The sequence below is a fragment of the Onychomys torridus genome, chromosome 6, assembly GCF_903995425.1.
Source record: "Onychomys torridus chromosome 6, mOncTor1.1, whole genome shotgun sequence".
In the NCBI taxonomy this organism is placed as follows: Eukaryota; Metazoa; Chordata; class Mammalia; order Rodentia; family Cricetidae; genus Onychomys; species Onychomys torridus.
In genome coordinates, this window is record NC_050448.1 from 51,272,721 (window position 1) to 51,300,434 (window position 27,714).

The following is a 27,714-nucleotide window of genomic DNA, read 5'->3' on the forward strand; positions in this document are numbered from 1 at the left end:
GGAGGATCAAGTGAGGATGGGAAGGAAAGAATGGGTAGTGGGATGAAATGTGGTGTATTTGAGGGGTAGTATGGAAACTTTGTTCAGTAGAAACTTCCTAATATACATACATATATGGAGGCAATCTAAATAAACTCACCAAGTAATGAGGGCAACAGAATCCTAATTGTCCATCTTTTGTCACCCAAGGAAGCATCCAGTACAGGTATTGGGTCACATGCAATTGAGTTATTGGCCAAACGCACTCCACAGGAATCTCTAAACATTCCTGGCCATTGCTAAGACTATGAGTTTCTCCCCACAAATTGTCAGAAAAGTCCCATTGTTGAAGACAGCACCTACACAATTCATTGACAGATATCAATCTGGTACCTACAGGAAGCCTTCACTTTTATGTTCCAGTATCTTTGTTACAGGAAGGTATTCTGCAAACTATCAAAAGAGAAATGTAAACACCAAGCCAGCCACAAACCCTTTATCTACAATAGAATACCACCTACAAGATATACTAGGACAAGAATGGCACAAAGGACGTGGAAATAGACAACCAATAACTGATCTGACTTAAGGTGCACTCCTTGAGATAGAACCCATACCTGATACTGCTTGTGTGACCAAGAACCTGAGACTAGATAGCCCTGGTATCTGAGGCAAAAACAAATAATAGTGATATAAAATATGCACTAATAAAATGACACCAAATGATATTCTGTACCCATAGATCAACGCCTTGTTCAACCATCATCAGAGAAGTTTCCTTGGGCAAAAGATGGGGACAAATATGGATATCCACAACGAGATAAAATAAAGAGAATGAGAGACCTGGGAACACTCAGCCCCAAGTGGGACATCTCTATTCAAATCTCTCTCCTCAGAATTCAGGGAACCCTGTGGAGGAGGAAGCAGAAGAAAGTAAAAGCCAGAGTGGACACAGGACACCAAGAAAAGGAGGTTCTCTGAATCAACTGAACAAAACTCATCTGAACTCACAGAGACTGAAGAAGTATGAACAGGGCCCATAGAGGTCTGCACAAGGTCCTCTGCATACATATTATGGCTTCCAGATCAGTGTTTTTATGGGATTCTTGTGCATACAAGCTTGTGGGTCTCTGATCCTTGTGTCTTTTCTTAGGCTCTTTTCCTTTTCTTGTTCTGTCTTGTTTGACTTTGGTGTGGTAGTTTTTGTTTTAACTTATATTTTTATTTTGTTTTTAAAAATGAATGCATGAATGTAAACTTAGCCAATAGGGTAAAGGTTAACAAAAGAACTGACATTTATATCAGTTGGGAGAAGAAAAAATCAGTTTTCTTCAGTGAAATGACACTAGGTATATCAACAACTCCAGTGCAGATATCATGTTCATGAGTAGTTAACCAACTAATAATGGACTCCACATTGTGTGTGTGTGTGTGTGTGTGTGTGTGTGTGTGTGTGTGTGTGTGTGTGTGTGTGATATGAGTGTGTGCTTTTATTTGACTATAATTTGGTGTGTTCTTCCTTCCTTCCTTCCTTCCTTCCTTCCTTCCTTCCTTCCTTCCTTCCTTCCTTCCTTTTTTCTTTTGTTTTGTTTTGTTTCCTTTCCTTAAAATTTGAAGGACGTTGTATTTTGTTTTCTAGGTTTAGAACATCTGTTGCATTTTAGTTTTTGTATGTGTGAGTATTGGATTTTTGCTTTGCTTTTTGAGAAAGAAAATGAGTTAGAAGAACTTGAGGATGGGCAATAATATGATCAAAACATATTTAAATTTTAAAAAGTAAAAAAAATGTAAAGTTATAACCCCCACTAATATTAACACTTCATTTATAAAAAAGTCAATAGTTAGTGCTTTCAGGTTAATATAATAGCACCTATTACTATGACATAATGTAGGAAAGAACCCATGAGATTTGTAGACTTAACACAGTCTGATTTGGGACAGAGAAAAACCAATATTTTTCTTTAAAGTAGATTGATTATAAATATGATCTCTTTCTAAAGGAAAGGGGATATGATATAGATATAATAAGATAAAAGGGTAGTTTAAGGAACTTACTTCTAAAGAGCAACAACTTGTTTAAAATGTTTTATATTGGTATAGACTTTAGTCTATTGATACAAACTTAAAATTAATTTTGTTATACTGTGTGCATATTTCTACTCATGTTTAAGGTATTATGTTTGTATAGCTCATTTAAATTGTAATGGATAATTAAAAATAGATAAATAATTAATCATCTGTGATAATCATACTCATAGCCATGTTAGTTAAGTCTTCTGGGTATACATAGAGATATTTCAGATAGACAGGTAATCTTCAAATACTTCAAAGACCTACAGAATATGGCATTTAAAATACTTTTAAAATTTAGACTTTCTGGACAGTGAGACATGTCTGCTCCTGGCAGCACCAATTTACTTCAGAGAGGAGGATGGGCATTGAAGACACTTCACATGGAGTTTATCGTCACCTTGGCAAAAATAGCCATTTGGGCAAGAAACTGTTCTTGCCTGGACTGCTTGATCACCTGGACATGCAGGACCCATAGAAAGGTGACCACTGAACTTTGCTTTCAAAATGGTCCTTCAGGTTCCTGCTTCACAGAGGAAACTGCCAGACATTCTACAGGACACTGAGAGAAGTGACCAAGAGACTCTAGCCCTGTGGGCTGAAGACAAATGCCCCAACTTTACAAAGAAACATTAGGTGACTGTCCAGGCTGCCAGCTGTCTCTGTCTACTCTTGCAAGACTCCTGAAAAATGCTTACATCCTTCTCCCGGTTCTCAGGTAATATTATATCCTTCTGAGGACTTCGATGTAGTTGAAGACTAGATAGTTATAATTTCCTCAATTATGATAAAAGATAAGTTAGATATAAAACCTTAGACTCACAAATGTAATATAGATAGGATATCTTCTTTAATATTGTAACTGTAATTCTTGCTTGATAATTGTTTTGTTATATGTAATTGTACTATGTAAAAGTTAAAACCTTCCTTAAAAAAAAAAAAAAGAAAAGGGGAAGTGCTGTGGATATCGCTCTGTGTAAATAAAGTTCTGATTGTCCAGTGGCCAGGCAGGAGGTATAGGCGGGACAAGAGAGAAGAGAATTCTGGGAAGTAGAAGGCTGGGGGAGAGACACTGCCAGCTGCCGCCATGAGTAGCAATGTGTAAAGACACTGGTAAGCCACAAGCCATATGGCAAAGTATAGACTAATAGAAATGGGTTAATTTAAGATAGAAGAAGTAGATAACAAGAAGCCTGCCACAGCCATACAGTTTCTAAACAATGTAAGTTTCTGTGTGCTTTCTTGGTTGAGTCTGAGCGACTGTGAGACTGGCAGGTAAGAGAGATTTGTCCTGACTGGGCCAGGCAGGAAAACTCTAACTACAACACAGTTTAGAATGGTGATATTATGTGTTCCTGAGTGGAGAAGGAAGAATTTCTTGAAACTCATCAGTCTCATTAAGCAAGTATTAGACAGATTTGCTTGTTAGCAATGTGTGCTATATTAGAGCGTAAAATATTTATAGTAACATTTGGCTACAGTATTATGTCACTATATTATATTCAAAGCTATCACTTTGCATATACTTGATCTTCTGTAATCCCTTTTTATGTGTATACCTCAAATAATTACTTCTAAAATATGGCATTAATTCTAATATTAAGATGCATATAAGTACAACTGGGCTGAATATTATATACTTTCAAAATCCAGGCAATATTTGGAGAAGTATAAGAAACAAATCACATTATTCTAAGTAAATGTATGCAATAAATATGAGGTTCGGGTTTAAAATGCCTTCTTATACTAATATAGCATCTTCCCCTACTGCACAAAAATTAGTGTATTCCAAAATATTCATTGAAGCATATTTTATTTTATACTCTTCTCCACGGATCCAGTCTTTGGTGAAGGGGAACTTCTCAGTCTCCCCCTTCTTACTCTACTATTATTGATGGTAAAATAGTGATTTTCTTTGAAAAAGCTCCCTAGTCAATGTGAGCTAATCTTTACATTGTCTTATAATACAATTTGTCCTTTTCAAATAAGTTCAGTTAATGCATCAGGTTTTTTTGTTTGTTTGTTTGTTTTTGTTTTTGTTTTTGCCTCCATTTGTATTCTGTTACAAGAGCTTCCAGGAATGCTGCAGTTAGCATTTATTGTTTCGTCCATTTCTAAGTAATTCCTCACCTAATTCCAAGGGGGAGAGAGAGCCAAAATAGTAAAATATCCAAACTGTCAAGGTAGGAACAAAGTATATCCATGGGGATTTCGGACTTGGTCTTTCTGCGAAATCATCAAAATATTCAGTTAGGGTTAATTATGATAATATACCACAAATAATTATAGAATCAGAGGGTAAGGATATTATTCTTCAGTCTGAAAAACAAATGAGCTATTATCTATCACAAAATCTAATTATAAGTCTGACAAAAATTGAAATAGACGGCCAGCTGACAGTCCTTCACAAACTTAAACTTCTCTGTACATCTCATGATGTCTAATTTTAGTCTACTCTCTGCCCTTATCTCTGAAACATTAACAAGGACGGCAGTAGCATGCTAACATGTTAAATTACAGGTCTGCAACCAAATGCATTTTCTAAGCCCACTTAATGACTGCTTTTAATAATTCATAGAAAAGGTATAATAAAAGATAGTGAAAGTACTGGTTCATCTCTGCTCTGCCACCTATTAGCGCCAGTTCCCTCTTCTACAGACTATATTTTTTTAGTCTAAAAATTAGGAAAGTTCACTCTTTCCTCATTTCTTCATAATAACACATTGCATACCCTGTCGGGCTAATACCACCATTCAATTTATCTTGAAAGAATTAATATCTCCTGTATTAGAGATATCTCCTATTAAGCTCTGGTTTTGTGTTTTGAAAGGAGTTCTGGAATATATATTGTTTAAGCTAAAAATACGATGAAAATCAAGTCAGAAATTAAATTAAAAGCTCACTTGTTGCTGGAGATGTCCATGTGACTGCAGGACGCTCAGTGTGAATGCAAACTAATCCTCCCTCCTGGTTTAATGGCATAGGAGAACTTTTCAGACATTTCCCCAGTGGTCCCATTGTATGTTAAAATGCTGAGTGATTGCATGAAGAAAGTAAAATACTACAGAATGCATCCATTTGCAAAGTAAGTGGAAAGAATACCATAGTTAGACCAATTACTTTCGATATATAAACTAATAAATTAAAAGGCAAAAAATATTAAAGTAGTTTCATGTAAAAGATTTTAGAAAATACAGTCTTACAGGTTTATTCCTCATTGGGTAATGAAGTTATGGTTACAAATGTAAAGGCTCCTCTCTGCATGTATGTGAGATGTGTGTGTGTGTGTGTGTGTGTGTGTGTGTGTGTGTGTGTGTTTGCACATGTGTATACATGTGCAAAACCTTGGTATCACAAAATAATTTTATCACTCTTGCTTCTCTCAAATCTGTAATACACACACACACACACACACACACACACACACACACACACACACATATATATATATATATATTCATTCTCATTTATTTTTTGTTTTGTTTTTTGAAACAGGGTTTCTCCATGTAGTTTTGGTGCCTTTCCTGGATCTCGCTCTGTAGACCAGGCTGGCCTTGAACTCACAGAAATGAGCCTGGCTCTGCCTCCTGAGTGCTGGGATTAAAGGCGTGAACCACCACTGCTTGGCTCAAATCTGTAATTTCCAATATTATATTACTAGGTGATTTCTAAATTCAGTTAAGTTGAAAATGAACACTAACAGTGAAATCTTCAATTGGAACTTGGTTCTCCAGCTCCCTTTTTTCTCTCAGTTCACTTTCTTTCTCTCATGAGAGGAAACTCTTTGATTTACAACATGTATCACACCATGATAAAAAGTCTTGATATAGTCCCCAAAGCAACAAAGCCAACTTACATCACACAGTCTGAAACTTCTGAGACCATTTACCTAAGCAAGTCTTCTGGGGCATTTTATCACACTGATAGAAACCTCACTAAGACACAACTGAATACATATTAGGGAAGAAAATGATCTTAAGTGTTATTTGAGCTACATGTTGAGTAAAAATGAATATTCTAGTGAACACATATTTTTCAGATCTTGATAATTTTTTTTCTGCATCTAAGTTAAAATTCTATTTTAAAATTTAAAATCCTATGGTGGATGATCCTTCATTCACATAAATACAGATAGTAGCAAACAAACTTGGCAACTTGGAGAGAGAGAGGGAGACACAGACAGAAACATAGAGATAGAGACAAATAGAGACAGAGAGAGAGATAGAGAATATGAACTTGGGAGGGAAATGTACATGGTGGAGAGATATTGGAAGATTTAGGAAGGAGTTAACATGGGTTAGGTTTGATTGAAATGCTTAGTAAGCTGTCAAACAACAATGATATCAATTTTAAAAACAAGGAAATTACTCAGGGCTGACCATACTTATGTATTTAGGAATTTCTTTACAACAAGTAAAGAAAAAGAAGCCATGAATTTGAGAGAGACCAGGGAGTAGGATTTAGAGGAAGGTAAATGGAGGGACAACTATGATGTATTTATATTGTAATTTTTAAAACTAAAAAACTTATTATAAATACAAAAAGAAAAAAATTACTAAGAAAAATAAAAATGGGAAAATAGAAACTAGTTCATGATGGCCAAGATATTAGAACACACAAAAATGTTAAATCAATCATTTAAGATATTTAAGAAGTAGAGAATATTTATTTAAGTAGCAAGCACAAATTCCTAAAGCAAAACGAAAGTATATAATTCAGAATCAAAACTAAAGTTAAGTGAAATAATGAAATAACCAGATGAACAAAGGCACAGATAAAGTATATGACACAGTGTGCTTGCACAGAAATTAATAGCTAATCTGAAAAATAGAAAAAAAATAGAAGTAAATTCACAGAGCTATGGTGCCACTCTGTATTGACTAACCATTCAAACACCCGAGTCTATGGGGGCCATATCTATTCATTCTAATACAGGCCCTTCTCTTTGGGTTCTATTTGGATGGGAAGTAAGCTTGTTTTATACTGTCATCTTTTACAGGAAAGATCCTTAAAAATTCTTTGTTTGGCATCAGTATTTTATTTTTATGTTTTACTTTCCATTGTTAATCTATGTTGTCAAGATATGAATTTATGGATGGTGGGGTCCACTGAAATTATTCTCAAGCTCATATTTTATGTCCTATTTGAGAAACATTGATGGTGGTATTTCATCAGCTATTCATTGAGCTACTTTCACTCCCATCTCCTTGTGGAAGAGAGCTATGGTACCCTTTGAAGCATTATTAACTACCCCAGCATATGTACAAATAGTATTCTCTTTGTCTCTGTCTCTCTCTCACTCTCTCCAAGTTGCCAATTTGAATAGACATGGCCCCCATAGACTACAGTATTTGGATGGTTGGTCATTAGGAAGTGGCACTGTTAGGAGGTGTGGCCTTGTTGGAGTGGGTGTGGCTTTGTTGGAGGAAGTGTGGGTGCAGGCTTTGAAAACTCATATGCACAAACTAGGCTCAGTGTGTCACACAGTCTGATTCTCCTGCCTGTGGATCAAGATGTAGAATTCTCAGCTCCTTCTCCAGCACCATGTCTGCTTGTAGGCTGGATGATTTCCATCATGGACTAACCCTCTGAACTGTAAGCCAGCCCTAATCAAATCTTTTCCTTTATAAGACTTGCCATGGTCATGGTGTCTCTTCACAGCAGTCAAAACCTTAACTGAGCCATAATGCATCCTCAAACTTATCTAAATAAATAAAAAAAACACAAAGCAAACATTTGATATCCTCAAAAACATTCCTCAGTGGGAGAGAAACTTCAGCAAATTCAAATAAAAGACAACTGGGAAGCATTTATACTAAGCCAATCCATACAATGAGACAGCCAAGGCATTCTTTGGTATACCAGATGAAAATGTACTGGAGCTTTTGAATATATATAGAATTATAAAGAGACATTGAAATGGAGCATATGTGAATAAATATATAAGACTGTTCTTATTTCCCATTACATATTTACTTATATACAAATAACCATTTAAAACACACAACATTGAAGGGTTGTCTTAAACATTCTTGTGAACATGTAAGTAGAATAAAGAAAATAAAAGGGTGAATACATAGCACTATTTATAGGCTTCTTGCATTTATGAATTTATGAAAATGAATGGAAGTTATTAAGATAAATTGTTAAAAGGAAGTATTCATTTGAAAGGAAGAAAATGTTGTTGTGAATTTGAAATGGAACCAAATTTAAATATAATAAGGCAGTTATCAGAAGCAACTATTTGCCCTAAAACAATTATTGAAAAACAAATCTTAGGACCAATTAAAAAGTCAATATAAAATAAAGTGTAATATTAAAAATATTTACTAAATTCAAATAAGCTACAAAGAAATCATTTGAATGGATAATTTATAAAAAAGAAGCAGCTGAAGATAAAGTTATATTAATGATTATATTGACTGAAATATAAATTAGTCACAATACATGAAAGGCTATTTTAAGTACGTAACTTTGCCCTGTATCATTAAGTATTTATTAATTTTTATGTGTTTTGTATACTTGTGTGTGCTTTCATGCATGTATATGCACCATATGTGTGCCAGTATCATTGAGAACAGGAGGAGGTGTCATAGCCCTTGGACCTAGAGTTATAAGCCGGTGTGAGCCTCTTGATTTTGTTGCTAGGAATTGAACCCAAGTCCTATAAATGAGCTTCAAGAGTTCTCAACTTCTTAGCCATCTCTCCAGCACTGAAATAAATGCTTTTGAAGATACAAATAGATTGAAAATTAATAATGCAGTAAAATATACTATAAAATACATTCAAGTAACTTGATAAATCTAAGTATTAACCTAAATAGACTCAGAGGACTATTTGATAATAGTAAAAAGTCAGTCAGAAATATACAAAAATAAATGTTCAATGAAATCAGCATTGATTTATATTCTAAAAGAAAAATTATTAATAAAAACATTGCTTTGTCCTCTGCAATTGCTGTTAATAAATGAATACCATCCAACTGAATTAATATACATACACACAACAAAGCATTTATACACATAAAATAAAAATAAATCTAAATATTCATAGCTACAATGTCACTTGCTGGAAAGAATAAATGGTCTTCACATTCACATAGTCATATTGATACAGATTTGGTCATCTGCCTATCAAGGTTAATTAAACAGGCAAAGAAGTACCTGATCTTTACTATTTTTTAAAATAAAATGGAGAATCTGAATATGATATGGGAAATAATTAAATTAAAATTTTCTGTGCTTTGAACTATTAAGAAATCTACTTAATAACTCAAAATCAAGATATAGGCTAGAAGAAAATATTAAAACACCCATACCATATTCCCTAGGTCTATGTCAGATAAATCCAGCTAACACAGAACATTGTAGTCTTAAGCTCAGGACTTAGGAGAATCTGCTGCTCTTATGGAAGAAATGAATTTGTTTCCCAGCATCCCATCAGGCAGTTCACAACAACCTGTATATCCAGCTCCAAAAGACATAATGCCTCTGACCTGCAAAGGCAGCTGAATCTTGTACTCACAAACATATATGCACATATTTTATATGTAAATTGTTACACATGATCATTAGTGCATATACACACAGAATTAAATCACCATGAGATTCTGTACAGAACTAGAATTCATATATATATATATATATATATATATATATATATATATATATATATATATATATATGCCTGATTATTCCAAATGTCATTGAGGATACAGAGTATTGGGGATGTGACATCCTTGCAGTCCCTGTGCCCCTTATTTCCAAAGGGATAAATACAGCACAAAGTATTAAACAAAGACACCCACAAACTGTTCATAATATTCCTCCTGAACAGGAAAATCCTTATAGACAAGTTATCAAAGTGTGGTATGATCTGAGAAACAGAACCATGTTGTGTCAGATAAAAAAATGGGCTGTGGAGTTTGTTCTGTAACTAAAAGCACTTCTTACTCTTCCAAAGGTCCTGAGTTCAGTTCCTAGTACACACACAGTTTCAGATAACTGGATGTAACTATAATTCCTGGTTTCTGATGCACTCTTTTGCCCTCCAAGATCACCAGGTATGTGTAAGACATATACATGAGAATGAAACACTCAACAAAAAATAAAATAAATAAATAATTTATAAATATAACAATTAATAAACACAACAGAAAAGATGGGCTCTACTTGCTGAGAGGGGACATAAATACAGAAGCAGGAAGGAAGGCAAAATAACACTAAGGGATAGTCATAGGATTCATACTATCACTGTAGCACAAATCTTAAAAGGTCCTACTAATAAAATAAATCCAAAGGAGTCAGGTATTAAGTTGAATTCTGAAAGATCAGAGAAACAGAAGAAGCCACAGCCAACTTCACTTCACCAATTCATCAGATGATCTTGTTTCCTCAAACTGAAAGCTTCTGAGTCCCCCTCACCCAAATGGATCTCAGCTGAATTGCTGCTCAAAAGCCTAAAAGATTAACCAGGCTCTAGTTCTTGGTCTTCACGCCTTATATACCTTTTTGCTTCCTTTCATCATTTTCTAGGATTAAGGGCATATGTCAGAATGCTTGGCTGTTTCCGGTGTATCTTTGAACTCACAGATAGCCTGATGGATCTCTGCCTCTGAAATGCTAAGGCGTGTGTGCCAACATTTTCTAGCCTCTATGCCTGTCTAGTGGCTGTTCTGTTCTCTAGCCCCAGATAAGTTTATTAGGTGCAAAATATATTGGGGGACACAATATCACCACATATCACTATACCTTAAAAAACCTATAATACAGGACTGGAGAAATGGCTAAGTGGTTGAGAACACTGATTATCCCTCCAGGCTGCCCTTCTTGAAAACCCAGGTTTAATTCCCAGCACCAACATGGCAGCTCACAAATGTCTGTAACTCTAGTTCTAGGGCAATATCATATCAATGCCCATAAAATTAAACAATGAAAAATAACAACTATAGTATACACACACACACACACACACACACACACACACACACACACACTAAACTAAATGTCTTCATCAATACTGACAATATTTCCTCTAAGAGCCAAAGACAATCTACTAAAAACATCTACACCAGGCATGAGAAGCTCCCTTTTGAGTTGTTGGTCTTATTAAAGGCATACTGGACAGAGAAAAGTTGTCAGAGCTAAGTTTATACCATGTGTTGAACAGGCATGAGAAATAAATAACAAAAAGCCATGCAAAATGAACAGGGTTGCAGGATGATGAATTATAGATATTAGTCAGAGTTTATCGAACTGTGGATGAAAATTATATCACAATGAAGCTCATAAGCAACATATATTTAACTCACATGTAAGAGTAATTTATTAGAACAGTGGTGGAAACATGAAATCCTGTTTCCTAAATGATAATTACAGTTTCAAGTCCTACTCTACCTCTTTTTAATATAGGCTAATGCATGGAGTTTAATAGAAAGAAAAGAGCTCAAATCTCCTGACAGAATGGGTGTCAACATTTCAAAGAGCCACAGCCGCCTTTTCATTTCTTTCTTTCTTTTTTTTTTTTTTTTTACTTTTTTTTCTCCTTTTTTATTTACTATATTTGTGTTTTACTTTTACAGATCAGCCATGGGTTCACCTGTCCTCCCCTCTCCAGTCCCCGCCCCCACCTTCCCCCCAGCCCCTTCCCTCCATTCCCACCTCCATTCCCACCTCTTCCAGGGCCAAGACTCCCCTGGGGATTCATTTAAACCTGGTGGATTCAGTACAGGCAGGTCCAGTCCCCTCCTTCCAGGCTGAGCAAAGTGTCCCTGTGTAAGCCCGAGGTTCCAAACAGCCAGCTCATGCACTAAGGACAGGTCCGGGTCCCACTGCCTGGGTGCCTCCCAAACAGTTCAAGCTATTCAATTGTCTCACTTTTCCAGAGGGCCTGCTCCAGCTGGGGGCTCCACAGCCTTTGGTTCATAATTCATGTGCTTCTATTTGTTTGGCTATTTGTCCCTGTGGTTTTCCAATCTTGTTCTCAACAATTCATGCTCTTACAGTCCCTCCTCTTTCTTGACAATTGGACTCCTGGAGCTCTACCTGGGGCCTGGCTGAGGATCTCTGCATCCACTTCCTTCATTTATTAGATGAGAGTTCCAGCACGACAGTTAGGGTGTTTGGCCATCTAATCACCACACTAGGTCAGATCAGGCTTTCTCTCGACCATTGCCAGTAGTATACAGTGGATGTATCATTGTGGATTTCTGGGGACCTCTCTAGCACTTTGCTTCTTCCTGTTCTCATATGGTCTTCATTTATCATGGTCTGTTATTCCTTGTTCTCCCTTTCTGTTCTTGATTCAGCTGGGATCTCCTGCTCCCCTAAGATCTTTCCCTCGAACCTTGCCCTTCATTACTCCCACTGTCGTCCAGGTTGTTCATGTAGATCTCATCCATTTCTCTGTCATCGGGTGATCCCTGTGTCTTTTCTGGGGTCCCGTTTTCTAGGTAGCCTACCTGGAGTTGTGTAGGAGTCTAGTCATCTTTGTTTTACATCTAGTATCCTACTAAGAGTGAGTATATACCATGTTTGTCTTTCTGAGTCTGGGTTACCTCACTTAGGATGATTTTTTCTAGATCCATCCATTTGCCTGCAAACCTCATGATGTCATTGTTTTTCTCTGCTGAGTAGTGCTCCATTGTGTGTATGTACCATATTTTCTGTATCAAAGACCTCAGCATAAATCCAGCTACTCTGAACCTGATAGAACTGAAAGTAGGAAGTACTCTTGAATGCATAGGCATAGGAGATCACTTCCTAAATACAACACCAGTAGCACAGACTCTGAGAGAAACAATCAATCAATGGGACCTGTTGAAACTGAGAAGCTTTTGTAGAGCAAAGGACATCGTCAACAAGACAAAGTGACAGCGTACAGAATGGGAAAGTGTCTTCACCAACCCCACATCTGACAGAGGGCTGATATCCAGAATATATAAAGAACTCAAGAAATTAGACATCAAAATGCCCAACAGTCCAATTAAAGAATGAGCTGTAGAACTAAACAGAGAATTCTCAGCAAAGGAAGTTCAAATGGCTGAAAGACATTTAAGGAATTGCTCAACACCCCTAATTATCCGGGAAATGCAAATCAAAACGTCTCTGAGATACCACCTTACACCTGTCAGAATGGCTAAGATCAAAAATACAGAAGAGAGCTTATGCTGGAGAGGATGTGGAGCAAGGGGAACTCTCCTCCACTGCTGCTGGGAATGCAAGCTTGTACAGCCACTTTGGAAATCAATATGGTGCTTCCTTAGAAAACTTGGAATCCACCTCCCCCAAGACCCAGCTATAGCACTCTTGGGTATATCCACAAGGAATGCTCAATTATACCACAAGGGCATTTGCTCAGCTATGTTCATATCAGCATTGTTTGTAATAGCCAGAACCTGGAAACAACCTAGATGCCCTTCAACTGAAGAATGGATAAAGAAAATATGGTACATATACACAATGGATCCTTTTAATTTCTTAAAACCACATTTTGGGACTGAGCGGAAGTACAGGCTATCACATGTCTCCACCTTGGTTCTTCTAATATTTTCAAATAATAAGTGTTTGTTTGGGGAATTCTCCTAAGCATTATATCATGCTTGTTCCCTGCTGTCACCACACCAAAATGGACACAGTGTTCAGTGTCCTCCTAGTCGAACTGGATGGTACATGAGGCAAATTTTCCCTCCTTGAGATGTTTAGAATCAAAGCATGTCTAACCTAACACTTGGCCCCTTTGCCTCCGCTGAAGTTCACTTGAGATTATCATTTATTTTCAATTCATCTGGAAACATTCATGATATATTTTCCTTTTATCCATCTACAACTATGGACTCTGATGAAAATGTTCTTACTAATTAAATGTATTATATGGTTATTCCACTTTGTAAGGTTATTTTAACATTTTATGATTTGTTCTATAAGTTTCACATTATAATTAATAAGTCAGCCATCATTTATTTCCCAGGAAAACACACTCATCAGGGAAGTACTTAATTAGGGTTAAACTATCCCATTAAGTGTCAAAGACTCTCATTTTCAATCTGATGTTATGTGTATCATAAATAAGACATTAAACATCTTCTGTTAACACTGTTCAATGTGAATAGAAGAAGTATAAATTTCTTGATTTTAACATGAAAATATGAACTGCTTTAAAAATTACAGACATCAGTGGCATGAAAGACTGTTTCTCTTTAATAATTTATAAGTTGTAGAATTGCAAGAAAAATTAAAAACATATGCAAATAGCTCATTGCAGACACAGCCTTTGGAGGGAGAACAAAATGAGTAACTCTAATACAGCTATTAAACAAGTGCTCCTTTCCTTGAGCAAAAATTTGGACTCATATTGAGAAGTCAGATAATATAGAATAACTGGAATATATGGAAAAATAAAAATTGTATTATGAGATTTCATTAAGCAACTAAACAAATATTTATTTTAATATACATCTTTTAGTACTTTGATGAATAGCCACAGAAACCAACAACTTTTTCAAGAAGCTAATTTAACATAATTTAGAAGGATTTTATATATATATATAAAATGAATGACCATCTATGGACAAGCCCACAACTTCTGTGAGAGTTACAGATGTCTGGAGCAACTGCTCTTGAAAGATATTGAAATCAGGCTAGGTGAAGCAGTGTTTTTAGTCTGGACCTTTCCATAAACAGAACCTGTGTTGTTGAAGTGTTGGGAGACTGCCAGATGACAGCCATTAGAGAACAGTGCATTTTCACATTTTAGGTGTTCCTAAAATACATGTCCTATAAGCAGCTGAATTCTGTGGGCAAATACACATGGTAAGGAGAATGAAGAATATAGAAGTCTCTTAAGGCTGAGCAGGAGGGTTTTCATTTTACAAAGAATATATATGATGCAATAGTGATTGGCATAATTACTAGTAACTGATACTGTAGAATGAGGCACAGCATTTTGGAATGTGAGGAAATCTAAATAGAGGATAAAAATGAGAACTAGAAGTGGGCAAGATGACCCATGATATAAGGGCTTTGCAGCCAAGCTTGATGATCTCAATTCCATTACCATGACTCACATGCTGGAAGGAGAGAACTGACTCCTGTAAATTGTTCTGAAACCTCCATAAATAATACATGGACACACACACACACACACACACACACACACACACACACACACACAGAGTCTAAATAAATAAGAATGTAATAGAAAAGAAAAACCAGAAATTAATACTATTATTAATATGCTCTTGAAGTATCATTAATGGTATTAACAAATCCATCTGGTTATGATTGATACCAGTACTCATTTCAAAAAATATATTGTTATTCCTCATTTTACTGTTCATATTAATGCACTCAGTTATTTGGATCTATACATTTCATAACTAAGGTTTTATTTTTACACATTAATATACATTCAAAAATTAATTCCAGAGCCATGTATGATAGAACACCCCCTGTAAATCCAGCATTTTTGAGATTTAGAAAGAAGGATTTTGAAGTGAAGTTACATAGCTTGAGCTATATATGTAAAGCTTGTCTTAAAGATTACAAAAAAAAACAAAGGAAAGGTGGATTCCAAGACATTATGCATGCTTCGTGGTTTATGATCGAGTAATCTTCTGATAAATATATTGCAATCAGGGAATTCTGAAAATAGACTTAAAGAAAACAGTGTAGCTTAGCAAGGTAGAATGCCAGGAGTGTTGGCTGCTTGTTTTGCTCTGCAGTGTGTGGGCTGGAGCTGTGTTCTCACTGCCAGCGATCTCCAACATCCTGAGAGACTATCATTCCGCACATTGCTAGCCCAGAGGAAGATAAAGATCCAAAGTATGATTTCTAGTGAACAGTATCAACTCCAAAATATCTTACTGTAGAAAAAGCCTCCGTGGAACCATCAGTAACTAGGGAACCGCCTATATTTTCTTAAAGACTCCAGAGCAACATCACCAAGATAAATGAAACCGAGCCACACACCTTTTCCAGTAGAGAAACAATTTAAGTAAACATGAGGGACGTCAAAAGTCAAGAGAATCAGGTTACCTAAAAGATCTGATAGAGTCTTTTAGAGGAAAACAGCAAAATGCTGAGTGCTGTGAGTTTTGAGAATAAGGGGACAGGGGAATTACCTCATCTTCTTGTCCCATTCATATTCCTAATAGGGACAAGTTTACTGTTTAGGTGGAAGCGCTACATATGTTCATACATACCCCAAAAGGTTGGGATGTTGGTGATCTCCAGCTTTGGGTCCCCATTTCCCCACCTCCACAGTTCTTCCTCCTTACATTCCAGACCCTGCCCCCTCTAAAAGGCTGCTAAGAAGTAGACCCTCCCCTCAGAAAGCCCTGCAAGGGTCATCTCCCACCCTGGAGGATGCTCAAGACTAGGCCTACAGACTACTGGAGACCTGGCCGCCATATTTGTCATGTGATTCCTCCTCTGCATTCCCAAGGGTCGCCCTGAAGTTGCTTTGCTCTGTTTATTAAACCCGGATTTACCAATCAGTTTGATTGGGTTACTACATCAGCAGCGGCAGTGGTGGATACCCAATAACTGGGGATTCGAAACTTATCATTTACTCCTGTATCATATGCCACTGTCCCAGGTTTTAGACAATAGGAAGACATATTCCTCCTCTTCCTTAAACCTGGTAACCTCAATAAACGATAATCGTGTGGGTTGAGAAGCATTTTCATTATTGTAATTCTGATACCACCATTTATTTCCAAACTTTAGTTAACATCATTAAAGTATTTTGCAACGTTTTGGAAATGAAATCAGAAAATAGTTTAGGGAAAATTTCCTTGGTAATTTTTCTTAAGCACTGAGAAACAAAGAGCTGAAATTCACCACATAATGAGACACAAAGGCAGCTTAGATACAAAGAGAAAATACTGGAAATGTTTCTATGCTTTTAATGAAGTCTGCAGTAGAGGTCAAGCAAAGCTAAGCAAAACAAAACCAGGAAACAATTATAGAAAGCAGCACTTACCCATATTTTGCAAAATTTGCCCAAAATTTCATCATGGATCGACTCAAAATTTCCTCAGCTCTAGTATAATTAGCTCTTCTTTCCAGAGGTAAGCCAAAGACAAGCTCAATTTCATAGCCATGCATAACTCCCATCCATTCAGGCCAGGGAACTTTGGAAGATCGGTGTTCGAGATAGTAGAAAAAGGCATTACTTTCAAGGTCTGAAAATGTCTTGGCAAACTCCAACGCGGGGCATACGATGTTGTAATCTCCAATTACATCATCCAAGGCGTCACGGTAGACTTCCGGTGTCTGGTCACCTAACCAGTCCACATAGTAGAAAAGGATTGCTTCTTTTCCCAAGCTGCTCACTCCTGGAAAATACATATTTAAACCTTCCTGAAACTCCTTCCGAGTGATGAGACTATCATTGTCTTTGCTGAAACCAGGAGCACCATACACTAGAAAAGACGCCCCTTCATCTTTGTTAACGCCCACTAAGATCTGCGTTTTTTTCACTTGTCTGAGTTGAAGTAGTGTGTCGGGCATGTCAGTGAGAAAATCACCATCCACCGTTGGACCGAAATTTATCGATAAGAGGGAATCAGAGGGGAGAACAAACCTTTGGTTCAGAAGAATTTCTTCGGGATCTTTATTCTGAAGGCATTTAATCATCTCTGTCTCATTCTCCTTTGAGCAGCCAGTAAATTTAGCTAAGGCCAAAGTTCGGTTTCTGGCTTCCTCTGGAGACTTTACTACCCAGGGGGCGTTAGAAGATCCACTTTGCAGAATGGCTCTGGTAAACAGAGGGTAGCTTTGGGGACAAAGCAAGTGTAAGCTCACAGAGGCTGATCCTGCACTTTCCCCAAAAAGCGTTACACTTTTAGGATTCCCTCCAAAGGCAGCTATGTTTTTTTGGACCCACTGAAGTGCCAACTGTTGATCAAATAAGCCCATGTTCCCTGGAGCCTCAGAATTTCCAGGTAAAGCTAGAAATCCTAGGGCGCCTAGCCTGTAGTTCATTGAAACTACAATAACTCTTTCAACCCGAGCTAGAAACTTCCCATCATAAACAGGTAGAGAGGATGTCCCAGTTTGAAAGCCACCACCATAAATCCATACTATGACAGTGGCATTTTTCGGTTTAGGTGTTGGAACCCAAACGTTCAGATACAAGCAGTCTTCGCTGAGGTTCGTGTTCGGATTCCACATTTCCGACCCCTGGAAACCTGGGAAGGTTTGATCTATAATCTGATAACAAGAATTAGCATATCTGGTGGCATTCTGGATGCCAGACCACTTGTTTAAGGGTTGTGGCTTTTTGAATCTTAGCCTTCCAAGAGGAGGCTGTGCATAGGGGATTCCAAGAAAAGCAGTCACTGTGCCATCGAGAACCGGCAGGCTCAGCCCTCGCATTCTTCCTGTCTTGGTTGAGACTATGAAGTCTTCTTCAGCGTATGACTTCCCAAAAAGCATGCCAAGCAGTAGAAAGGACAGGAGGAAGTGGGTCTGTGTGATGGTGGTGCACTGGGTCTGCATGTTGATTCCTAAAAGAAAAGTAAGCAAAAGGTTTTAACAGCCTTGTAGATGCCGTGCTATTGTCCAATGATGATAATTCACTAAAATACCCGAGTTCCTATTTATCCTAAACGTATAAGACCTAAGGAATATGTTACCAACCCAAGGATATATATAAGTACTAAGAAGAAAATGGATTTCTCTCCACTTAAAAAAGAAAAACATATTAAGGAAGATATATATGATCTTGCCTGGGAAATACCATTGTTAAAAATCTGTAAGTTTCAGCACTGTAAAAAGGTAGTTTGTCCCAGGTACATATGTTAGCATTCACTACACATAGCCACACCAAATATGGAATAGCTAGGGGTGGACATGTCAGGAGTAAAATTTCTACATGAGAAGACAAGAAAATACAAGAGTTTTTGGTATAGTATGTCTGGATAATAGCTCTCAAAACTCTGAAGTAGTTAAGAGCATAGAAGATCATCTACTGTCTTCCTTTGTTCCATGGTTCTTTTCATAGTTCCCCCTTTTAAAAAGAATATGGTTCATCTATACAATCTCAGTTTATTCTTAAAAGGGAATCGAGACAGTTTATTTGTAGAATGGTAAGTAAAATTTTAAGTAATTGCAATTTAACCATAAATATTAACACTAAGAAGCCAGCTTTCTCTCTGGCTATTAAAATACAGGTTGTTGAAATGTGCCACCTGTATGTTTCAGGGACTTTCTCTGAAATTTATTTAATGAAGATCAGGCTATGCTGCTTGAATCACAATCTCTTTGGTGGGAGAACCAGTTGATATTTATGTGGGAAATGATATTGGCTTAGAAGGAATTTTTACAAGACTAACAACAATTAATTTGTAAACTGCTTAAAGCACATGTAAATAGTGAAGTATGTTTGCTAGCAGAGTCATGGATACTCATGATTTTTAAGTGTAGATTTTCATTGAAATCAGAAGACCGATGCTGAGAAATTACTAGGCTAAGCAGAAGAGGCTAGAGTAAACTGTAAACTACAAAATGAAATGTAGTTAATATTATAGTGTAGATAAGATTTATTTAAGGCCACATGAGTCATCATAGTGTTATTAAAATTTATAACATAAACATGAGTTTCTTTGAAATAAAACTTTCCAAACTCCACGTGATAAAAAGGAAAATAAAAGGTAATATAAATGTCATTTAAAAAGAATCAGTGCCTTTTTTATACAATTGTAGAAACACAATTAAAATATTCAATAACAAGCACTGGTTTCTGCCCATATAACAATGCCCAGGACTAAGAAATGCACAGTCCTTTTGTAACTTTTTTTAATGCTCTAATTTTAAATCCAACCTCCTTGCTCAGGAAGTTAATCCTATCATCACCAACCATTTGCTATGGCTTTTTGTGTGTATAATCAAGTTTATTTTGGTAGGCCATAAGAAAGAAACAGATGTGAGAGCTATGTTCCCTGACCTTGAAAAATATTTTTTAATTTACTTTTATTTATTGTAATTGTGGGATGTGACATAGGTGTCACAGTATAATTTGAAGATCAGAGGATAACTCAATTTCTTCTTCTTTTGGAACCCACCAAGCCATCTTCCCACACTTTATACCTAATTTTAAATCAATATCATTTACCCCTTCTCACAGTAAATCTAGTGATCAATTCCCAACAAATATGTAAATAAATCATACCATAATGACATTTACGTTGAACCCAATACTTAATGACTACATCTCTGCATAATTTTATCAATATCTGTGTCTATCCAAAATAGACTTATTTTATGTAAATAAGTCTATGTTTCAGTTGATTGCAATGATAGTAAGTTCAGATGTAAAATGAATGAAAAAATTCTTAATAAAGAAAAAATAAAAACAATCTTTAAAAAAAAAGAATCTTTTAATTCAAATTTGAAATCTCAATTCCCCAGACAATTTTATGAGAAAATAAATGATATCATTATACCTTAAAATGTGGACCTGTTTAAATGACAAATATTAAAAAAAAAACCTATTTATTAACATCTATTTGTAAAAATGATTTGTTTGTCGCATGTTTAAAGTAATGGACCAGCCTGGACATATGTAAAACAAAAAAGTCTAAAAGCTCTAGATAGTGTTCTCTAGGTATCATGTACCTGTTTTAAAAATATCACTAAAATATGTGGATCTTATTTTGAAATGGTGGTTCTTAAAATGACCTGGGAAAGTGCTATCAAGATAGTACTAGAAGGATATAGGAGCAGCATTGAAATTCTGTTTGACCAAAACAGCTATGTTTCTATACCAAATCAAAAACTGTTTTGTTTCAGGCTAAGTGAAGAGGGTATCAAGGAAATCTGTTCATAAATGGACCATATCCTGGTCTTCCACAGAGCTTTGAATGTTTGCTAAGACATCCAAGTGGACAGAAGATAGCAGATGAGTTCTGCAAACTCCAGATCTATTCCTGATCAAAGTCACAATGGATATTCACAAGATTACATTAGTAAACTCAATACTAAATTATTAGATGTGTTGGGTTTTCTTGGGCAGCTGTATTCTCTCTGCTTGCTGTCTGTTTACCTACATTTCTTTACCATCTGTTGCTGTGATGGCCTACGTAACTGTGAAGAGGCACACGGCTCTCTCCAGCTGACTCTCACACTGTCAAAACAAGGGAACCCAGAGAAATGGGAATGTCCCCCAAGAAATGCATGCTATAAGAAGAAAAGCACGTTCTTGAAAGAGGTTCCAAACAATTCCAACAACTTGTGTGACCACCTTGCAGAATGGGACTGAATCCTAGACGATGATGGATCACTCCTTGATAGGACCACACCTTAACCAGGACTGCTTGGATGGGCTCAGTCTTGAGTCACTGTTGAAACGTTAATCTCACTTCAGGGCTGCAAAGATTGACGGTGGGAAGGAAAGCTTTGTCCCTTTTCCCGATGTCGTCACAGGGAATACATCTTCCTTTTCTCCCTTCCACTATTCGTTTAGCTCTTTAAATTGATTTAATAAGGACCTGTGTGGCCAAACCTGCTTAAGGCAAAGGCTGTGGCCTCCACATTTGATAACAAAACAGTCAGTCGATTTCTGTAAGAAAAAGCAGACTTTAGAAATTACCAAAACAAAGACAATGATGAAATGTAAACTACATTATCACTTATGGCCAAGTAATGAATCAAATCAAAAGTAAATTTATAGAGGAGACCCTATAAGATCTCCTTCACTTATCTTTAGTAAAAATGTAAAATGAAATAGGTTTCAGATTTCTTCTTAAAATTAAAGATGCAGGATATTATATATCAACGAACAACACAGAAATAAGAGAATAAGTATGTCTTTTAAAATCTCTACACATTATATTTGGCATCTTAAAGCAATGGTATTTTGCCTAAAAAAAAAAAAATTCAGAGTTATGATTCAAATCAAGATATGTGTTAAAAGCCTTTGAACTTCAAACAATATGATTTTATCAAAATGATTTATAGTCGTATTTATCATAAATATTCTATAGTCTATATTAAGGAGCAATGTGCCTGCTAATTGGAATACATTCTTCAAATATAGAGTACCTGCTTATGAAAAAAAAATGTATAGCATGCTTATAGGAATCTGATAAAATGATTTTTTGTACTTCAATTTTATTTTGGTCTCATAAATTTTATAGTCAAGGACTCAACAGTATCGGATGCCATAAAAATAATGACCTGTTTCCAAGAATCTAGGATGAGTCAAAACTCTATTTGTTTAGTATTCCAATAAAAATAAAATAATGGTAGCATAAGATATTTTAGTCCAGATTAAACACTGGAAAGTGATTAATAATGGCAGAGTGGTTATTTGTAGATGAAATTAGGAAATAGATTTTCTTGGACATAAAAGGAACTTTTGCTTTCTGCTTGCCAAATAATGTTGTGAAAGTTTCGGGGGAAAAACGCTGAGTGATAAAAGTGCCCTGTTAAGTAATAAAAGAAAATTAATCCATGTCATTGCAAAAGAGATGACATTGGAAAAAAGTCAAGATTGCCCAAACAGTACTTTTCTTGTTAGGAAGAAGTTGATTAACCCTGCATTAAAGGGTAACCATAGCCTAAAATCAGTCTCCTTAGAGAGATAATATATAAATAATAAGAAAGAGACTCCACAGGTGCTATGTCTCTTCACTCAAAGTTGAACAAATTCAGCATATCTTCGGAAATGAAAGGAATTGATTTTGTGGTTCTGGAATCATAGAACGCTCTGATGCAGCCAGCGCCTGCTAGCCTGTCTCCTCTGCCTCACTTGCTAGCCAGGGACTATTCCCAATGGAGCACCACAAGGGCTCCGCAAACAGTGAAGAAATACCCTTCCTTTCTCCGCCCGATCTTCAGAGGAACCTTCTCATTAGGGCTGTAAATTCTGATCTACTCACCGGAATCACTGCAGAAAAGGATGACGAAGTTTGCAAAGTGGCAGTCATATAATACTTCGGGGAAAGGCGGGATGCAGCAGCCGCCCCGCCTGTGAATTGCACAGCTCTGACATTTCAGTCAACTCTTACTGACAAAACTCGCGAGAGCTGGCAGCAGCAACTTGATCTGGCGCTGGCCTGGCTTCCTTGGCTGACATCTGTTCAGAGGCTATTGGCATGAAGGCAATGGTGACCACGCCTTCTGAGAGTGCTGGGGGGTCTTCCTCTACCATCACAGAGAGGCTTCCTGCAGAGAAGAAAGGGCAGGGAGGCGCCTGTGTAACAGAAACTAAGGGAGTTACTTGACACCAGCAGGACTTGAACGTTTTGTGTTTTGCTTTGTTTTGTTTTGTCCATTTAAGAAGTTTACAGCTGTAAACATCGTACACACTATTTTAAAGAAATGTTACTGAAAGCGGCTGTACCTTTCATCTCTGAAAAAAATCATGTGGTGATGAAGCTGCATAAAAAAGAATATAGGAAATAAAATAAGCAATCTATATACAAACTATGAAAATCAAAGGATTGTTTACCCTTGACTATCCCGCCTTGTACCCTGCACCTCAATGTTTGTTTAAGCCCTACAGAATTCACAGTTCCTGACAGCTTCTCCAAAGTCCCTGCTTGTAATGTATATGAAGGAAGGCCATAGTTTATAACACATTTAAAGAGTTCAAAGTTCTTCAGCAAACAGTTAAAAGGACATCTCCAGTCAGGCACTGAGAGTGGTTGTGAACATAGTTTTTATGTTTCAAGCTTATCATACTTTACATTTGTATTTTGCAAAACAATAAGAAAACAAAAACTTCAAGGAACACATTAATGGCTGATTCTCCATACAGTTGCACGTTTAAGTTTTTGTAAATGTCAGCTTTCAATTTTAAATCTCTCAGTTAAGGGCTCACTATAAATTAAACAGAGTAACTGGGTCTGTAGAAAAGCACACATTTCAAACATGTACATAACAAGAACTGGTACTTTAATTCTGGTCAATGTCAATCTTTGTGATTCAAATTTACATATAATATATTAACTTAACAAGCATGAGTTTAATATGATTATTCAAATTTTCAGGCCATGAAATTTGATCTTTAAAATCTCAAAATATTGCTATGTTTCTAGTCCTAAGAACTTTCGGAGTTATAATTTCAAATAAAATATTTTGATATAATTTTATATCAAATGCTTCCCAAATAACATACATTTTTATTAGCTGAAATTATCTTTTCTCTGGAAAGTGTTACTTAGGAAATATTGATTAAATGCCAAACATTACAATCACCAGTTCAAAACATATAATAATAACATATGATGTTTGTAACCAAGGGACAAAGTCTTAAAAAGGAGTGCATTGTTCCTTTCTTTAAATGCTGTTACTTACATATATGTATATACATACCTATTTCTAAATATATAAGCACAGTCTGCTTAGTCTTTATATTGTTACTTGTACATATATTTTCAGGGCTGACCATTTGATAGTGCTGTATAACCAACTGATGGGCTCTTCCTGGGACAGATATTTCTCCCATTCTCAGCAATTCTTTGTTGTCCTTGATTCTTTGTGTAGGGTTGAAGCCTCATGGACTCTCCTTCACCCACATTAACACATTCATTGCTGTTCTTGTTCAGATCTTATTTAGGCAGTCATGTTGGTGAGGTTTTATGGGAGTAGCTTCTGATATCACCAGGAGATGTAGTCTCACAGCTAACTCCCTCATCCTCTCTTACAATCTTCCCACTCCCTCTTCTGTAATGATCCCTGAGTCTTGGGTTTGGAGTGTTTTGTAGATACAGCCTTTGGGAATGGGCTTTACAAATCTACCTCTTGATTGGTTTTGGTTATGAATTTGAAAAAGAAAAAGGAGGGGTATATGGGTGGATTGGAGAGATGAAAAGGAAGGGAAAATGAGGTAACTATATCTCTAACAATAAGAAAGCATTTTAAAAGTATATGGTAAATTAAAAGGTTTTGAAAGTTATGGTAGCTGTATTTAAAACAGTCCTTTGGGTCACCCACTGAATAATCCACGAGTTTAGGATGTATCATTCCTTAAGAATTCATTTATTTTTATTTGATGTATGTGTATGAATGTTTTGCCTGCATGTGTATGCGTGTATGCTGTCCTCATGGGCCAGAAGTTGTTGAATTCCCTCCAACTTTAGTTACAGCTTGTTACAGGAATTGCAGGGTTACTCAGAAACAAGCCTGGTCCTCCAAAAGAGCCACAAGTGGTACTAACTGCTGGACCATCTCTCTAGCCTAGAATGTGTGATTTTTTTAAAAACCCAAATGTCAATACTTCCTCCAACAGAACTCTACTGCACTGTTTTCTGTAGTAGCATAAAGTTAGAATTAAGCTCAAGCCCTGATCTTACTGAGTGAATTTATCTGATGGTTTTTGCATTCTGTCATGTCTACTCCATACTGTATGTTTTATGCAATGTAAATATCTTTTATACAATATGTATGTTCCATATATATTTTTCAAAACAGTGATGAAAATAAGAAAATCGCTTACTAGAAGATTGTAATGCATGTTTAAACTGGCAAACTAAAATTAGGTGATTATGAAACTGCTCTTTTTCTTCTGTTAAGCATTTTTTCTTCAGTGAACCACTTGGGCTCCAGAAACACTGGGTCATCTGTTCTTGGTTTCTCAGCTATGCTACTTGGCTATGCACTACCTTAGTTCACCCTTAAAGCATTTGTTCTTCCCATGTTATTGATCTTTGCTTCGTGGCTTGACACACAACAGGTGCTTTGCTGCTGTGCTGTTATCTTTTTTCTCATGCTTCTAGTGAGATGATATCAGTCATGTGTCATGAGCTTATTGAGTCAGGTGGCCAAGTCTCATGCTGTGACCTCACAGCCTTGTATTTTGTCAATACGACTGCTGCCAAGTATTTTGTGCTAGTTATAAGTGTTTCTGATGGAGTACCCCAGAACTCTTGACTTCTCGTTATTAATGCTTAGGTTAGTCCTGTCAGCTGCCCTCATTAAGCACATTTAGGTAGGCAGTCATAGCACCTTTCAGGTTTAAGGTATTATCATCATTCAGTTACTGCTGGATTCATTGTTTCCTTAGTAGTAGCATTGAAAACTTGAAAGTGTGTCAAACATTTCATTATACAATGATCATTTTTAGGCAATGTCATGTACAAAAGTGTTTCAATCATTACCTTCTATTGATATTTTTTGTTATTCTGTATGTTTAATTACCTTACAAGGAATTAGGTCTCTTCATAGCATTTTTTGTTTGTTTGTTTGTTTTTCGAGACAAGGCTTCTCTGTGTACCTTTGCGCCTTTCCGGGAACTCATTTGGTAGCCCAGGCTGACCTCGAACTCACAGATATCCACCTGGCTCTGCCTCTCGAGTGCTGGGATTAAAGGCGTGCGCCAACACTGCCTGACTCTTCATAGCATTTTACAAGCACTTTTTCTCTCTCTCCCCCTTTTTCTTATCCTTCCTTTATCCCTTAGCCCCAAATAGCCTCGTTTCTGCCTTCATGTTATGTGTGACATTTTACCTTCCCCACTTCTGTTTCTCTTTAGCAACAATAACATATCTAATGAACAAATTATTCATTACTAAGAAAAACTCTTAAAGATTTTTGTATTTCACATATCACAGTGCAAGAAAATATCACTTTCATACTATATGGTTGTATAAAAATGGCCAGTTTGCTGTAAATTTTCCCACTTCTTATTTATTTAACAATATTAACTACCTATTTTAATATTTCAATGATTAAATGATACATTATCTCATGGATATGCTTAATTATTTTTACCTCTGTAATGATGATAGCAATGTGAAGAAATAAGTAGTATTTCTGGACCAGATTGTAGCTCTGTGATAGGACCCTCAGGGGCATGAATAAGGCTCTGGGTTTGAAATTCAACACTGCAAGTCATAAAGGAAAATAAGTTTTATTTTCAAATAATTTTCTACATGCCCTGAATATCCTAATAAATTTAAAACTCATAATAAGAAGGAAATAAAGAAAGTAACAATCATCTTTAAGAACTGCCATTAATCTTATTCTCTAGCTGAAGTAAGTATGCCATAAAGGATTTATACGATCTGCCTGAAATCACAAAATATCAATGTTGTTTTCTAATATGCAAGGTGTCAATAACTACAATAGAAAATTCTGTATATGGATGTTTCATTATATTCAATATATATTTTGTTTCTTATCGTTTTGTTTTTTGTTGGTTAATTTTGTTATCTGACAATTTCATACATATGTATATCATGTATTCTGGGTAGTCTCCCTGCCCTGCTTCTTTATAATACCCACACTCCCATGCTTGACAAGTCCCCCCTCTCTCTTACACACACACACACACACACACACACACACACACACACACACCACTGGATATCCTTACAAATTCCTTTCCTAGATTCATGACTTTTGGTTTTGTTTGGTGACTGATTTGTTTTTCTGTGCCTGAGTTATCTCACTCGATATGTTTTTCCAATTCTATTTTCTTACAAATTTTATTAATTCATTATCATCATAGATAGCTGGAAAAGCATCCCATTGTCTGCATATACCACATTTGCTTTACCACTGATCAGTGGATGGACATCTAAGCTGCTTCCATTTCCTAGCTACTGTAAATAAGATAGCAACCAACACATATAGTCAATAATAGTAGTAGGCAATACTACTAGCAAGCAATAGAATCCTTTAGGTATCTGTTCAGGAATGGTTACAGTGGGGTCA

The 27,714-nt window shown here is 36.3% G+C and overlaps 1 protein-coding gene across 2 annotated transcripts in view; it reads right to left on the bottom strand.

Annotated features, from left to right (window-relative positions):
- Bche (butyrylcholinesterase) overlaps positions 1–23,137 on the bottom strand; it is a 68,518-nt gene extending 45,381 nt beyond the window's left edge. The window contains exons 1-3 of one of the 2 annotated variants that reach the window (XM_036190521.1): positions 22,935–23,137; positions 21,296–21,613; positions 17,033–18,560 (exon numbers count right to left, since the gene is read on the bottom strand). In XM_036190521.1, the coding sequence (XP_036046414.1) occupies positions 17,033–18,552 (1,520 nt within the window). In that variant the 5' untranslated portion in view covers positions 18,553–18,560; positions 21,296–21,613; positions 22,935–23,137. The remainder of the gene's footprint in view (positions 1–17,032; positions 18,561–21,295; positions 21,614–22,934) is intronic. The other variant, XM_036190522.1, reaches the window with a different exon arrangement.
- Positions 23,138–27,714: the final 4,577 nt, after the last annotated feature.